The sequence below is a fragment of the Magnolia sinica genome, chromosome 15 (assembly GCF_029962835.1).
Source record: "Magnolia sinica isolate HGM2019 chromosome 15, MsV1, whole genome shotgun sequence".
In the NCBI taxonomy this organism is placed as follows: Eukaryota; Viridiplantae; Streptophyta; class Magnoliopsida; order Magnoliales; family Magnoliaceae; genus Magnolia; species Magnolia sinica.
The window spans coordinates 13,761,315-13,779,564 of record NC_080587.1 but is presented as its reverse complement, the minus strand read 5'-3'; the positions used below and the strand labels follow the sequence as shown (position 1 = coordinate 13,779,564).

General features: G+C 37.7%; 1 protein-coding gene across 1 annotated transcript; it reads right to left on the bottom strand.

Annotated features, from left to right (window-relative positions):
* Positions 1–399: 399 nt before the first annotated feature.
* Positions 400–5,813, bottom strand: LOC131227146 (F-box protein At2g32560-like). The gene is made up of 5 exons (XM_058222869.1): positions 4,271–5,813; positions 3,634–3,713; positions 2,932–3,110; positions 2,075–2,149; positions 400–936 (listed from the first exon to the last, which is right to left on the bottom strand). The coding sequence occupies exons 1-5, from the start codon at positions 4,913–4,915 to the stop codon at positions 749–751; spliced, it is 1,167 nt and encodes a 388-aa protein (XP_058078852.1). The 5' UTR covers positions 4,916–5,813; the 3' UTR covers positions 400–748.
* Between the last annotated feature and the right edge of the window lie 12,437 nt (positions 5,814–18,250).

The following is an 18,250-nucleotide window of genomic DNA, read 5'->3' as shown; positions in this document are numbered from 1 at the left end:
GTTTTCTGAATTATGGATCAGATACAATGGCTGTATGAGAAGTTATGATAAAACCATTTTTTCCCGTCAACATCACAATCGTGGAATATCATAGAAATAGGCGGGCCAGACCATGATGATCATCTGATATGAAAATCACACCAATCCACACATACATGACACAACTTCAATGTCAATGAACAGCTGATGGCATGACATAGCATAACTATGTGCTCCACCCAAAGAGTGAATACAGCTGATTTTTGTAGTGTGATCATCACGAAAGCCGCTTTTTCCACGGATAGGATATTCTACATTGTCACATGTTGGTGGCTAGAAATGGGTTTATGGTAACTTAAGATACAGCAGTTGTATCTGACATTTCTCTTTGAGATGATGTTGTCCATTTGCACAGCCCACTGTAACAAGCAAAGATAATCTTGTTCCTTGAAGCTTGGTTACATTGTAATATGTTACATTGGATTTGAATTTATTCCAAAAAACTAAAAGTGGGGATTTTTCATGGGTCGAAATAAAATCAAACAGACTGGCCGTGAAGAAATACATGACCTCCATATCGACCCAACTAAAATCGAGGCATATTTAGGTCTCCTAAATCATTCTATTGCTCTAAATACTAATGCACAATTCATTGGTATGTGGTTGATATAGCAGCTGCAATCGGATAGCTCTAGTGTTTGATTTAACTGTGGAACGCCCAACGGTACAGGCTTAGAGAAGATTCACAGCAGCAAGACTTCAAAAAAGCCTATTCCAATACTTCCTTTGGCCATAGCCGCTTCCACATGGAGATCTCCTCCTTGCTCTGAAGTTTCCTAATGCCAGCATAAAAACCAACAGATTCGTTCCCTTCTTCCCGATGATCCTTCCTATTTATGGCCGTTCTTCTCCACCGCGATCCATGTGTGTACTGGTTGAATTCCAACATCACAGTATCTGCCACCACCATAAAACATGGAGATTATTATTACATGTTTGAGTCATAGTTCTAAAACTCACCGACTCGACTCGAAACTCAGCCAAGTCGACTTGGCAAGATTTCGAGCATGCTCTCTTGGAAAGTCAAGTGCCGAGTCACTCGCTGAGCATGCACGACTTATATTAATAAAAAAGTACATGCAAATGGAGTCAACTGAATCCATGACCTTACTGAAAGGTCGAGACAGTCTTTTACGGAGTAACCAACTTGATGTATCATGAAAATGTATTTATTTATTTATATTATGTATACTATTTCTTATTATTTTAGATATCTACTCGTTTTCATAATACTTTTTAACTATATTTATTAAATATCAAGTCAACCTGACCTGGCTGAACATCGAGTCAAGAAGAGTCGAGTTTTTGGGTTTTTGAACTACAGTTTAAGAGAGTCGCAGCAGCTTTTGTGTGGAGAGAGAAGAAAATCTATCCAAAACTTCACTAGTGCGTCCATACAGCATTAAATAATCTGACTAGTTTCTTGTGCTTGCTAAGGGTCTGTTTGGACCCACCCTCAGAAGGGGTTGAAATTACAATTGGGAGTGGAATCCCTCACAATGAACAGTTGAGGAAATTGCAATTTGGCCACTTCCAATGTACTGTCCTAATTATTGTAATTCAATTCAATGGTGAATCCAAACACAGCCTTATATTTCTGCTAGTGGTGGAAATTGTGTGGTTTTTACTGTGAACAGAAGCATTCTCATTAATGGCACCATGGTTTAAATGATCGACCAGTACGACTCTGTATTTTCGAGTCATATTGGTTATGGTTTGAATTGTGGACCAAAAGCATCCGGTCCACTCATCAAGTAGGCCACATATGTATGCCACACATGTAGACTGTTTGCAATTCTTGTACCATCCATTGCATTGTACTTGAGTAGCACAACCCATGTGTTTTAATGGCCTGATTTAGGCGCAATGTCATCCACATGGTGGGGGCCCACCTGATGCACGGTTTGGATGCCCCACAAGCCAAGTGAAATATCAAGCAGCACAAGAAACCAATGAATTTCCAATTACAATTCCAAATATCTAGATGAAAGAATCCAGATACTATCACCAAAAGGGCATTGTTTGGATTTCTTACCGCTGTTATGACATCGGCAGAGATGTTCATTTCCATCGCATGACTCCAAGTGACCAACCACCCCATACCACCAACCTGCCGAAAAATATCAAGAATCATCAAGTTGTACATACACATGAACATACCAGAAATTTTCATGGCTTGAATCAGAGTTTGGATGCACTAATGAATTGAATCGAAATAACTAATCCAGTAGAGATGAAAGTCTTGAAGTTGCAACTACCTTCTCAAGTATATTCATAATGAGGAAGTCTCCTTCAAATTGAGTTTCTTTCTTTGAAAGTCCAACTCAAAACTAACATGGTGTGATTGGAAGGGAGCCTTCTATATGAATACCAAGGGTTCGTTTGGCATTGTGGATTCAAAGGGATTTGTGGGGATTTCTTTCTTCTACTTTTTTTGTGTGTGTGTGTGTGCACGCGCGCGCGCGCTTTGGGTCATTTGGTAGCAAGTATTTTGAGTGATTTGGATTTCAGAGGAATCAAAATCCCCCCAAAAGAACCCTTTTTCCATTCCCACCTCAAAGCTGATTTATCTACTCGATTCCGCAGGATTTAGAATCCATGCTGCCAAACAAGACCTAAGGAAAGTAAGTGGAATTTGGCCATTTCCACTTTCTTGAACTAACTTTCGTGATTCAATTGAATGGTGCATCCAAACATCACATAAAGCGATAACGATTTTTTTATTTTTTTATTCTACAGTAAAAATCCACCAACTACAGAAATTGTAAAGTACAAGAACTAGACAAATAACCAAGCTGTGCTTCACAAGCCAAATTAGCTGTTGCATCGCAATCTTGATTAAAAATGCAGAATTCACAAAAAGTAGAAGAGTTTAAATTGGACTACACATACCATAAGGAAATTCTTTGTTTCTTCTCCATTGAATCTCAATATGATCACCGGGGCGTAAATCGCTCAGACAGTCAGAGATGTGAAGATTGTGTGCGGGCGTGTCAACCGGCGGTGGTCTTATTCTCTCCCACTGCACCCCTTCCTCTATCACCATCGTCCGCCGTCCATGTGGTGGGTACCTGTTAGAAGAAAAATCTAAGATGAATAGGTGTTCAAATATAAGATGAAGTAGACCAAGCCATAGAGAAAATTAAGCTTTTTTTTTTTTATTTGATGGAGAATGCCGATAATTGAATTATTTCTTCTGTTTGCTCATATATTTCCTTCTTCTACCTAATATGAATAAAAATCTTTAGTTGGAACTTCCCAAAGCCGACATGATAGACTAATGCCAAAAGGCAATAAATGATCAGGAATCGAGACCTTTCCCTGCATGAATCACTTATGATTTTAGACGAAAGAGCAGGAAAATAGAAACCCGCTTGCCGATTCCGTTTTCCCCACCACCCCATATGCCAATCCTACCTTGTTGGCTCAGAAGTCTTGCCAACTGCAATTTAGTGGCATGTCCAAACATAACCTAAAGAAGCATGACCCATGGCTAATCTTACTGATGCAAAACCATGATAAACCACACGAATCGATGATCGATTGGATGGAAAAAATGGTTGGTATGCATCTATGAATACAGTAATTACGTACCTTGCATGAAAGGTATCTGTGCGGCAATCGTAGCTAAGTTCAGCATCATAACACGACAGCATAAATCCAACATGCCCATGCTGCAGAACAGAACACATCACCATCAGAAACCATATCAATTTGCACCAGTTTAAAGGCTTCTACAGCTCACATTCAAAGCACAAAAAAACCAATATTGCCATGAAAAAACGAATACGATCTAATTCTACTTGAGAATCTCACACCATTGCATAGAAGGAAAAAAAAAAAAAAAAATCAAATTACCATAGAAAGCTCCCATCTAAACATTTTAAAATAAAAATCATATAAAACTGTAGATCTGAAAACATGGAGGTGTGTGAATTATCCGAACCAGAGTTCAGCATATCGATTTATCTGAAGAGGCTGCACTCAAATGGTCCAGATACAATTCTTCATCAGACAGAATCACACTATGGGCGGACAACGATCTAAAAATCACATCGATCTGATGATTCACCTTTCCAATTGGTGGATCTTTTTTGGGTTCATTGCTGGCCATTGCTAGTGTTTGTTTATGGTTTCACCATCCATTTGAAAGCCGCCGGGATAGTCCGATCAGCAAGATATCTACTGTGAGCATTTGAAGTAAACAGAAACGACTACTAAGGAAATTTACCTCGCGATTGTAGACCTGAGCAGGGAACCAGAACTTCCCGCTCTCGAGCGACAAGTACCAGGACATGATCGAATCAACGGGGAAAGAGCTCGTCGGCTTGCTAACACCATTGATCTTAGACCTCAGCCACGAAATTGGCCACATACAAGAGAAAGACCCAAGCCACCCTTTCGACTTCCCGCCGTCCAAGACACCCAATTCCCCCCTCGACGCGATGAACCACTGCCATTCCCTATAAGCAGCTCGGCCAATCACCTGGCCCCACTTCTTCTTCATGTGTCTCTCCCAGAGGTAATTGCTCCTACACCTCTCCCTCAAGGAGCTACAAACACCCGCCATGCTGCAGAGCCCACTCGGCGGGAGCTTCCCTAGAATGCATTCCAACGCCAATTCAGGCAAATCCAATATCGACAATTCATCAGACTCTTCCACATTCTCCACCTTCACAAGACTCCTCTTCTTTGAAGACATCTCTGTGGAAGTTCTAGCGACACTATCGCCGAAAACAAGCAAGCATGCTAGCTCTCGCCAGAACAAGCTCAACAACAACCTCACCTCATGCACCCATGACGGTAGGGGCTTCGGAGAGAGAGACTTGGAGAGAAGGATGAGGAAGGAGAGGGAAGATAACACGAAGAAAAGCATCGGATAGGTAGGGAGATTCTAAGATGGACGGATTCTAGAGAAGATATATGAAGGACCCAATTGCTTAAAAGCGATAGTGGGAAAAGAAAAATCCCCCAATTAAAGAAAAATAGCGGATCTGAGAATGGAAGATACCGTCGAATATATGAATTTTTAATTTTTTAATTTTTTTTTCTTGGACGAAGCCCACCAACGTATCAATGGGCCTCGTCAGTGGCAGCTGTAGACAATCCACTCCAGAAGTTGGGGGCTTATGATTAGTGAGAATTGAATTAAAAAACCCAATACTTCTTTTGCACCGTTGGAGTCTAGATACCGTTGGATCTATGTTGGCCAGTGCCGGGCCTTGTGCAGACAGACAAGACAGGCTGTCAATCAGAGCAGCAGGCTGGCCGGGGAAATGGGTTTTTCTGTGATGAACATTCCAGATCTGTCATGGGTTTCTAGCAAATGAAAAAATCTCATGGGATAGGATTGAAATGGATGAAAATTCAGGACCCATGTCTTGAAAAACACCAACACTCAACAGGAGTAGCAGATATTGGACAATCAGAGGATGTGGGTGGGCAGCAATCAAATCGAATTGTTCTCTTAAAAAAAGGAAATTCTGGGTAAAGGAATCCTGGGTGTTGGGAAGGAGAGAGATTGGAAAAGATGATGATGAAGATTTAGATGAAGATGAAGTGGGGTCCACCCAGTTCATCCAAACCTCCACCACAGACCATCCAAATCCTCTACCCCTAGTTGAATCTCTTTGAAAATGAAGAACCCAAGTTTCCAAAATGAGAGAAGAATGCAATGAAATTTGAGTCTTATTGAATGGGGGGTTCTTGGGACAGGTGATCCAAATGGAGGGCTCTGATTGGATGGTTTGAGGGTCTAATTCCAACCAGAAAAAAGAGGGCCACCTGCACCTTTTTCCTAACATTCAACAAACTTCCTCCCTCCTAAAAAAAACTGATTTCTGGGAAATCGCCCAACCACAGGAAAAAAAAAGAGAAAAAAGAAAAAGAAATGGGTGCTACTCCAGTAACATAAGCCAACAGTAATGCACATATTTCCCGCCAATTTATCACATAAATGGAAAATCTGAACCGTTAAAACTCTTGGGACCATCATCAATATTATCTACTAAAAAAATTAGGCAAAAAAAAACACTAAAGAGTCTAAAATTTTACGATGGGTAGTATTATCTATATTCAGCGGTTTGATCCATATGATCCTTATATGAGCTTGATTTTGATTCGAGATGATATTGACGGTGAGATAAAAAATTTTTAACGGATAGGATGCCTTACACACATGAGAAGTTGGCCAAACACATGTGCAGTGCGGGGAGCTTCTGGTACGGACGCGGTACCTGATCATTTATCCAGACAAACGATTGAAGATGTTTGGATGGGGGGATGGGGGAATGAATTAGCTGTTAGCCGGGTAACACCTTAGTGGGTGTTACTATAACCATGTGGGGCCACTTTGATGCATTTATTTTATATCCACTCCGTCCATATGTTTTTAAATATAAATTTCGGTGTCTAATCCAAATATTAAGAAGATCCAAATCTCAGGTGGACCAATACCACTAGAAAAAGTGATGAATGATCATTAAAAAGTTTTTTATGGGCCACGAAAGTTTTGGATGAAGATAATATTTGTATTTTCCCTTCATCCAAATCTTCTTCACATTATCAACAGGTTGGATTTAAAATAAAAATTACGAAAACCTTACGATGGGCCCTTTAGAATTTTTAATGGCGAGGAATCAATCGTCAGTATTTCCTGTGGTGGGGTCCACCTAAAATTTTTTTCTACATAATTTTTGGGATCCAGTTCTAAAATGACCTGGAGAAACATATTGACGGCGTGGATACACAACATATCATTAAGGTAGGCCCCACAGTAAGGGTAGCACCCACTGAGCTATTTACCCGAGTAACACCTAATCCGCGCCCAACCTGATGTATTTATTATATATCCACGCCATCCACCCGGTTCTATTTATTAGATCATTTTACGACATGATCCCATAAATAAAGCAGATCCAATTTTCAGGTGGACCATACCATAGGAAACAGCGTTGATGAACGGCCTACAATTAAAAACTTCTTAGGGCCCACTGTAATATTTCAGTAATGATTATTGATCATAAAACCTGTTGATAAGGTCACATGAACATGGATGAAGGGAACAAACAAATATCAGCTCAAAATTGTTTTAGCCCATCAATGGTCAATCACCACTGTTTCCAATGGTATGGTCCACTTGAGAATTGGATATATTATTTTTTGGAGTAATACCATAAAATGATTTAAAATGGACGGCGTGGATATAGAATATATACATAAATGTGGGCCCCACAGTAAGAGCCACACCGTCTTGGGTGACGCCGGGGACGCACCGAATCAGCTCCCAGATGGATGGGAAACTGACTGAAAACGAGCAATAAATCCAGTGCCGAGTGAGGTACTGAATTTAATAGCCTTCGCATTGTGTAATGTACACGTGGCATATATTTTAGATGATCTGAACCGTTTGTCCAGTGGGTTCTGTCATTAAAAGAGACAAATCATACCAAACTTCCTAAAAATCTAATAAATTAAATTCTATACACTGAACACAAACCGTTAGTTTTTCCCCTTCTTTTGGTATATATTTGTAGCTCATTGCTTGAAGGGCTGGGATCATCCAAACAGTACATCCATTAGTCCATAACCTTTTCACTGCTAGAGTTACTCAATGAACGGTTCCGATCTAGTTAGATATATCAATTAAAGGGTTTTGATCCAAGGGATGGAATCTTCCAACTAGCGTAGATCCTGAGGCATGGTATATCTAAGGTGGGATGTACCGAGCCAATGCAGACAAACTCAAGCCATCAATCCTTATCCGACGGGGCTCCTAATCGGGGCCCACAAGTTTTGGAGGGAAGGGGGAATTATACGATAGTCTGGCAGTCGCTTGATACACGGAAATAAAAATTGTACACGTCGCACCCATCAGTTCAAATTAAACCGACTAAACTGTATAAGCCACGCTACCTAATTCACACTGTAAAAATCAGACTCGTTTAACAATCCTAGCCTTTGATTCTTAGACTTCATTTTCAACCGTCCAATAAATGTCCATCAATCAGATAAATATCTAATCAAATAAACATTTGTATTTTTATTATAAACTAAACTGGGGCCATAATTTAGACAGCTTAAGTTGACTTATTTTCCTGCAACATAAGCAATTTCTAAGTAATATTTAAGTGCCTGTGTATCGTCCATCACACTCTGCCAGAGTATTGTCTTTCTCGGTAGCGCTCCTATGATGGAGGGTAATAAATGCAGGGATGAACGGTGAGATGTCCCTTTTGCCCTTTAGGTATTTATATGATACTCTGATTGAGTATAATGGATGATACACGTGCACTCAAAATCTGTACACATGGAATATAGTAACTCAAATAAACCGCTCGATCAATTTTTTGGATATAATATAGATAGATTATCTTGGAAAATATCTGTTGATTTAATGATATTTGACTCCGCTTAATAAGCATTTATTTTTAATAAACTCATCCATTAATCAGCCAGTTCTTAAATTGATTCAGTGTAATTTATGTTCCACAAGCTATATAAATTACAAAACACAATTTGAACGCTTAGATTGAATTAATATTACAAATTATGCACAATATAATAGTGCCCGAGTATCAACTGTCACACTCTGTTAGAGTATCAAAGTCTCTCTATGAGTGATAACTTTTTACATAGATGCAACATTCCATCCACCTTCCTTCTTAAGACCCGAACAAACTTAACTTACCAATCTAGAACCCTACTTGTAAAGATAAGTTAATAAAGACAAAAATAGTCTTATTTTTTCACCTACTTCTAGCTGAAAATTAAGAATATTTTTGTCAAAATCCCTCTTTCTGTACTTGAAAATTTTACTTCCGTAACATTAGCTTTCGACCTCTCGAGAGGAAAAAAAAACGTATAAAAGGTAAGCATTTATGGTACCAATTTTTTCTTGAAAACCGGATACTCTAGAAGGGTGAGATGGATGATGCACACGCACTTAGAAATTGGGTACATTTTTAGCATAGGCTCAATAGAGCATTTAGCTTTTTTTCTCCGATCAAATAAAATCTACTAAACTAAATTAGACCTTTATCCACATGGATGAACCATAAAAACAAAAATACCTTAACTTTTTTCAGCTGCTTTACCTAAAGATCAAATGTATTTTCATCACTAACCCTATCTCCGTACTCTAAAAATCTCCTTTAATAGCATAAGTTTTCGTGCACCGAAAACAAGAAAAAGGGACAATAAGGAAAAGTCTACTGTGCTAATTTTTATTTATTTTTATTTATTTTTATTTATTATTTTTTTTTTTTTCGGCTAGCTTGTTAGCACACACCCATGTCATTACACACGGTCCATGTTAGCCACCCCCGCTAGGGATCGAGGCCAAGATAATTTTTTCTACCTAGAAAGTACTTAAGAATTGCATACGTGGTATGCAAGTAAGTCAATTTAAACCGTTCAAATTACGTTTTTAGCAGTTTACGTGTGTCATGAACTAACCATTACCCTTCTTTGAATATTGAATAATGGATTGGTCGGCATTTATTGGACGGTTGAAAGATGAAAACCATCCAACGGTCCTATTTCAACCAATAAGTGTCCTCAAATCAGATGTCAGAATTATTTAACCAATCTGATTTTCGTACCGACAATTTATAGAAAGTAGTTCCACAGTTTCGTCGGTTTAATTTGAGATAATGCATGCCACGTGTACAACTTCTGAGTGCCTGCTTATCAAGTGTCATACATTACCTGAGTATCATATAATTAATCTGTATTGTACTCGCTCGAGTGCAGAATGAAAGTGCACACAGCTTACACGTGTAAACGAGTCTCGCGTATGTAAGATGGGACCACTTGTAGTGAGGCAGTCACGTACTGTGCTGATTCAATGAATCTAAAGCCAGATGAGTACGCATTTCTAGGTGGGCCACACATGCACGTGAAGTTTGTGCAGTCAGCAGTTTCACTCGACCGTCTATTTATTTTGAACAGGAAAGGCCAACCTCATGATCATACAGGCCTGAAATTTGGATTTGCAATCTTCTTTGTTGGGGGCACTTGATAAGTGGTTCTGATCTCAAATTTGTATCTTGTTTTCACATGTGTGGTCCACTTTCTAAGTGCCTCTTTGGAAGAAGAGAGTAAAAAATGATGAAAATGTCAAAGTTGAATCATGTTTTATTAATATTTATGAAAATTTTGAAAAATCAAATACAGGAGATGATTCCTGCAGCTGTTTGTACGAAACCTACTCTATCCATACATTTTAATTGACCATTTTACAACATGGGACAAAAAATGAAGTAGATACAAATCTCAAATGGGCCGTATGACAGTTAACAACCAGAATTGAATGTCCACCATTAAAACATTCTCGGGGCCATTGAAGTTCTGGATCAGGCAAATAATTTTTTTACCTTATGAACAGTATGGATGGCATATAAACATTAAGAGTTCAACGCTGCTCACTTTTTCCTATTATAGAATTTACTCAAGTTTTAGATCTACATTATTTTCTTGACTCATGTCTGAAAGTGACATAAAAAAAGATGGACAAGATAGATTTCTTACCAGCATCCAAAACATTTGTCCTAGGTAATTAATTTATATAGAGCTATGAACTTTATATTTTCAGCATATATATAAGAAAACATTTCAAAATATGGGAAAGTTATTTTAAGAACCGGGAGACTTACATATCTCCCATAAAAAACAAGCAACAAGCTTCAATTTAAAATAATAATAAACAAGAACCATGCCATAGTATGGTAGGGTAGGCAGTTTACCACCTACATTGCATCCCTAGGTTGATATAACCCGCCCACATTCTCCGTGCCATTTTATAAAAGTTATATTCTTCTGACCGTACTAAATTGATTATCTACCCATTGAAACAAATATTTGAATATGAGCCATTTAATATTTATTTATATCCATAATCACCTTTCCTCAAATATTCTTACCATCAATTGAGTATCAATGAATGCAAGACATGAACAGTTCATCTCATCACTTAAAATGTAAGTCGATGGCTGAAACCAACCAGTGTACTGTAATACGTTGCTGCCGAATCATGCAAAATCATTTTCCCAAACTTCTTTCCCTTAAATCCATTTTTTTTCTCCACATGCGTTGAAGATGCCTTCTTACCTAATATAAATAGTGTGAGCTATGCATTATGGATAATTTTACTTTGCATATAGTGTTGAAAGAGTCTTGAACTTTGATTTTTAAAAGCACATGCAAAGGGATTTAAAGAGTAAGTTGGTGACAGCAAAAAGATCTAAGGGCTTGTTTGAATTTTCAATTCATCGGTAAAATACCTTGTAAATATGTAATAATTATTTCATTTGCTATTTACATCTGTAACGCTCCGAAAATCGAGGGTCAAGCAAAGCTTAACTCTCGAGTTCCAACGCATCACTTATGCAACATAGATAATGATGATTAAATGTTGTCCATATTAGTGCATTAAACATAAGTGAGATTAATCTAAAATGACATATCATACTCTAGGGGCGATTAAATTGAGCAAGCGGAAGACTGATATGAACATATAAAGTATGTAAGAGTTTATCAATCCCCAGAGTATAAGTATATTGCCAGGTTAAATAAATATAAGTGTTGTTCTAAAATTTACAAAATATTCAAATGTAACTGTCCAACTAGCCATCTAACCCTCTGATCCCAACAAATCAGAACAAGGTCTAAAGAGACTCGCCTGATAGTTAAATATAGGAGAATTCCTCCTCCTCATCCATGAAGTCCGGCTCCGTCACGTAAACCGCATCACAACCTACATCTAAATCATAGTCTGGTTGGTGTTTTAAAATACCGTCCCAGAGTGGGAGTGAGTGATTAACTCAGTGGAGCTATAAGGAAAATGTTAACATGTTATCAATTCAGTCAAGCAGTAATGATAAAGCAGTACAACAATCATGTCATAAGTACTCTTGTTAATACAGGAATGATATGCTATAATGATGCATGCCTTCACCTGCACTCCCTCAACAACATCATCTCACGATCGCGCATGCAACTCTCACTATGTACTTCCTCGCCAAAGCACATGCAGTGCAATGCATGGTCATGTTAACCAAGTACTTAATTAGACTTATTCATATAGCAGATTTGGAAAGCTAAGATACCCCCCTTTATATTATTTACCCAAACAAGGATCCATCTAGGGTCGTCAATCCTAGTTAGTCACATACGATACGCAAGTTGTAAGGTATCACCCCTGATGGAAACAGTGGATAGGCAAGTTCTAAAGTTTACACTCTAAGTCACTACGAGAGGCTCATCACCGTCAACGTGGGCCTATTTTACACTCGAGGTCACTACGAGAGGCTCGTCACCTGATCATAGGCCGACAGTTCAAATACAGTGTCTCATACCACCGTATTTGACTCACGAGTTTGGGTTGCTCACTGGTCACTACAGGGAGGCTCGTCACCCCAACGTAAGCTGACAGGTCGACCACGGTGTCCCATACCACCATGTCTGGCTCATGAGTCTTGGCGAATCGTGGTACCGAAGTTAAACGGGCTTTACATTAGTAAGTGGTAAAGTAGATTCAAGTAATAATATTCATACATGATAAACATACAATAGGCCAATTGGGTTACTTGACAAGTTTGATTGGTATGAGCGCACGCTAAATTAATCGACATGGAGCGCATACACACTCCTTGTGGCCTAACTACTGTCGATAATCACCGTATGACTTGAATTTACCGAACGTATCCGTTATGGCAAGACTAGTTCGGTCACTCGATCAAAACGGTTATCGGTTGCCTGAACTACGTATTAGTTCCAATCATTCCCAATCATACTTAAATATAATAGGCATTCATATGTGATAGTCAAAACAGTATTTAATAACCAATTCAAATACAATTTTCATTCGGGCATTTTAACGACTATATTGCACATGTTATCATACTTAGGCATTTCATTCATAAATTACGTAGTAGCAAGATACGTTACATGATGAAACTGTAACTATAGATAAGGTAATTGAGAATCCTATCTCAACACCCTCATTAAATATAAACATTAAGATTTCAATGATAGGCATTCCTCCACTCACTTTTTCCTATTATACAATTTACTCAAGTTTTAGATCTGCCTTATTTTATTGACTCATGTTTGAAAGTGACATTAAAAAAGATGGACAAGATAGATTTCTTACCGGCATCCAAAACATTTGTCCTAGGTAATTAATTTATATCGAGCCATGAACTTTATATTCTCAGCATATATATAAGAAAACATTTCAAAATATAGGAAAGTTATTTTAATAACTGAGAGACTTACATATCTCCCATAAAAAACAAGCAACAAGCTTCAATTTAAAATAATAATAAACAAGAACCATGCCATAGTATGGTAGGGTAGGCAGTTTACCACCTACATTGCATCCCTAGGTTTATATAACCCACCCATATTCTCCGTACCATTGTATAAAAGTTATATTCTTCTGACCGTACTACATTGATTATCTACCCATTGAAACAAATATTTGAATATGAGCCATTTAATATTTATTTATATCCATGATCACCTTTCCTCAAATATTCTTACCATCAATTGAGTATCAATGAATGCAAGACATGAACGGTTCATATCATCACTTAAAATGTAAGTCGATAGCTAAAACCAACCAGTGTACTGTGATACGTTGCTGCTGAATCATGCAAAATCATTCTCCCAAATTTCTCTCCCTTAAATCCATTTTTTCTCTCCACATGCATTGAAGATGCCTTCTTACCTAATATAAATAGTGTGAGTTATGCATTATAGACAATTTTACTTTGCAATTAGTCTTGAAAGAGCCTTGAACTTTGATTTTTAAAAGCACATGCAAAGGGATTTAAAGAGTGAGTTGGAGATAACAAAAGGACCTAAGGGCTTGTTTGAATTTTCAATTCATTGGTAAAATACCTTGTAAGTGAGTAATAATTATTTCATTTGCTATTTACATCACTCTTCCCAATGCTTGATTTGACAAACTGCTCTTTAGATGCAAAAATCAAGAATGCTATAAAATATTTGTGGGTCTCACCATGATGCATGTTACCCATCCACACCATTTATCCATTATGCCAGCTAAATATATGGCATAAGCCAAAAAATGAGGCATATCTAAAGCTCATGTGGACCACGCCATGGGAAAAAGGAAATCGAACACTTACTATTAAAAACCTCTTGGGGCCACTGTTTCTTTTGGTGTGGGCCGCTTGAGTGTTACATCTACCTCATTTTTTGACTCATGCCTCAAAATATTTGTAGTGAAATAGATGGACGGTATACATCATCTTAGGGTCCACAAATTTAAACTAGCTCTTTTGAATCAAGTTAGTAAGAAAAGACTTAATGACCTATGATCTAAGTGAAGTTAATGATTAAGTCTAACTAATATCATTAGCATTCAGTCATGATAAACTATAATGATGGAAAAAGATTCATGTAGCTGATCCCAATTAGTTTGGACAAGGCTTGGATAATAATGAGGAAGGGATTTAAAAGAAAGCTAAGGATAATTAGGCATATTTAGATGTGTGGTTAGGTGGCAATGTATGGTTTAGACGTTACCGTGGAAGATCTTTTTATGACTTATGTTTTACTTATTTAAATTCTCCCTCTCATTCTGTGTGTAACCCAAGCACCTTCCACATTGTGCATAGCTTGGACCTTCTCTCTCTAGCTCGCATCCTCTCTTTCTTTCTGCACGTAATCCTCATCCTCTCCCAAGTCTCCCTTCTTTCTCTCCCTTCCTCACTCTATTTGAATTGCATATATGATATACCATACCTTCTAGTATGTATAATGAATATAATTGCAAATCTACCACCAAACAGGTGGGAGAATTTTGGGTGATGGGTAATTTAGGAAAGATAACATAAACACTCAAATGAATTAAAAATTAACAAATCTATTTGTATTAACATGTATAAGTTAGAAGCCGTTTGGATGGAGGGATTGCATATTGCTTAAATATTCCAATAACTAGGTAGTGCTATAATTGCGGGAATTATCATCATTGTGTTTGGATAACATTTTGGAACATGTGATTATGATTCCCATGACTTGTAATACCCGCATTTAGTACAAGTTAGAAATTATATGTGGCATTGATCGTACTACGAAAATTAACAAACCTATTATTGATCAAGACTATTCGTGACGTGGGTCCCACTGTTGATTTTCCGTCCTTATAAAAAATCACTTTTGTCATATGACCGTTGTTGGTTTGTTTGAAAAAAAGATTTATAGCATCATCCACCCAAGGACATGCACTGCACCTCAAGGTGTTTAGTTTTTTACAAGTGAGGTCCATGGTTCAATGACCTCCGCCATTGATCACCGCGGTATGCGGCCCATATAGACTATGATATCTTAGTTGTCCACTGGTTAGCTTCTCTCAATTGAATAATTGGACTTTTGTACTATATTCGCCAAGGATTGGATATTATACATGTCCTAAGGTTGTACTTCTTTGAAGATTTATGATACAAATTAAAAAGAGGGTTATAAATATGCAATCTAATGAAGAGGAGTCATAGTCTTCTTTGGTTTTTGGGTTGCTCAAGTGAGATTCATTGTGCAATGAGCTTATTGTTGGTTTGATTCCCCCTCATGGACTATGCCCTAAAAATCTCCTAGATAAGATCTTAAATACCATGTTGGGATTGCTCAACAATCTATTGACTTTGCTTGGGGTGTAGGAAAAGAATATAAAAGGGAGAAAGGTGTAACAATTATTGAATGATACATGATAGTAAATTTTATGAGTATTATTAAAACATGAATTTCTATATATTTTATTTTTAGGCTCTTGTTTGAATAATAAGTTAAAATTGTAATATGCATGATAGGCCTAAAAATTAGGTCAGTTCATGACTTATGTCTATCACACCATAGACAACATTTGAGAATGGATGCCCACACATTGAAACCTTTTTTATATATATATATTATACATAGAGCCAGTGAAATGTAGTTTAGACACATGTAGCCCATCTATTGTGTTTGTCCCACTTGGATGAGTGGCCACACCAAAATTTAAGCCATTCCAAAACTTAGGTGGGCCTCATCAATTGCTTTTAGATATTTTAGACATGATTTTCTATACTATTAGACCGTGCAACTCAGTTGAGTTCAGGATACAACTAATTTTTTGTACATCTCATAACCACAAGAGGACTCATCAAACGCGTAGCATGGATATGGCCATCACATATCATGGTGGGGCCCACAAAGCTAGACCTCACAGAAAGATCACATTAGACCTCATAGTACCACTCTCTCTCTCTCTCTCTCTCTCTCTCTCTCTCTCTCTCTCTCTCTCTCTCTATATATATATATATATATATATATATGCACATTGAATTTTGTGCTTCGAAATTTAACAATAGAAATGATTATTGGCTGATATTTCCAACCCTACCATCTCATCTACTACACAAACAATGTGAAGAGTGCAAACAATAGAAAATTATTATTTTTCTTCTCTTTTCTTTTTTCACGATCCAAACTTAGAGAATTGTCCAATCGATCAATGGCCTAGATAAGTAACCATGGCCATACATTGAACAAACTAAAAACCCAAGTATATTGTCCACATCCTCAGCCCAAAATCATGTAAATCTTTCCCACCAACATGGGTAATTTGGAATTAATTATGGGATAAATGTGGACAACCAAACAGCATTATTCTCTTTTTATAGTAAATGAAGCTACGAACCAACTTCAAGGGAAGTGGAGGAGATCTAAAATAAAATAAAATAATAAAAAACAAGATTTTGACCTCGTAGTACCATTTTCAATATATATATATATATATATATATATATATATATATAGCCACCTTGAATTTTGTGCTTCAAAATTTAACAATAGAAATGATTATTGGCTGATATTTCTAACCCTACCATCTCATCTACCACACAAACAACGTGAAGAGTCCAAACAATAGAAAATTATTATTTTTCTTCTCTTTTCTTTTTCCACAAATCTAACTCAGAGAATTGTCCAATCGACCAATGGCTTAGATAAGTAACCATGGTCATACATTGAACAAACTAAAAACCCAAGTATATTGTCCACATCCTCAGCCCATAATCATGTAAATCTTTTCCACCAACACAGGCAATTTGGAATTAAATGGGATAAATGTGGACAACAAAACAACATTATTCTCTTTTTATAGTAAATGAAGCTACGAACCAAGTTCGAGGGAAGTGGAGGAGATCTAAAATAAAATAAAATAATAAAAAACAAGATTTTCTCCAAACACCCCTACATCACCCATATTATCTGATTCCTAATGCTTTGGTTGTGTCCAAACCACAAGGCAAAAACCCTAGACAGTAGACTAGCTTTTGTGTGGAATAAAAAAAAAAAATTAAAAATAAAAAATAAAAAACCCGAGTGGGTCTTTTTGTTTTTTTAATTTTTGGTGGAAGCCCTTGGGTGGAGAAATGCTAACCGTACTCATTCAAGTGCACTTGCCTCACACGTGTAGATTTTAACACATGCGTGTGGTATTAGAGCCACTCACCATGTGATCCTCGTAGTGAAAAATCAATGGCTCAAAATTCAGGAAGATGGGGTCATATGGTGGGCCCCACGTGTATGAAACAAATGATCGGTTAAGAAAAAATTTCCAACGTCCCATGTTTGAAAAGCATGTGTGATGCACATGATGATCAGATTGGCCTGATTGTTTGGGACATGACATCTGTACACTGGTGATCTCGTGATGAACAGATCAGATATCATACACGTGTGGTTAGTTTCCACGTATGAGGAAAGTGCACTTGGGCCTTTTTCTCTCTCGTGTGAGAGATTTACTAGCCCCATATCCACCACCCTCTGCATGCACCTTTACACGTGAGGAGCCTGTTCAACATCTGATCCATCCAAAATGTGGGTCCCCCTGCAAATATAGCCTGATCTGAAAATTGGACCAATTCACTCATTAGAGAAATCACATTTGTCAACCAAATGTGGACCACTGAAAAGGTTTGCAAACCATCCATTGCTTCCGTACATATGCGGCCCACCTAATAAGTGGACCGATCTGATTTTTACGTGAGATCATCTGCATGGTTTGATACACCCCATGCATGGCTCAGATGTCCCACACGTGCAGGGTGTCACGTGAGGTAAGTGTGAGGGTCCAACTAGGGAGGATGTTGTGTGGCCCAGTAAAGGAGTGTAAGGGAATCTTAGGAAGCCTTTTGTT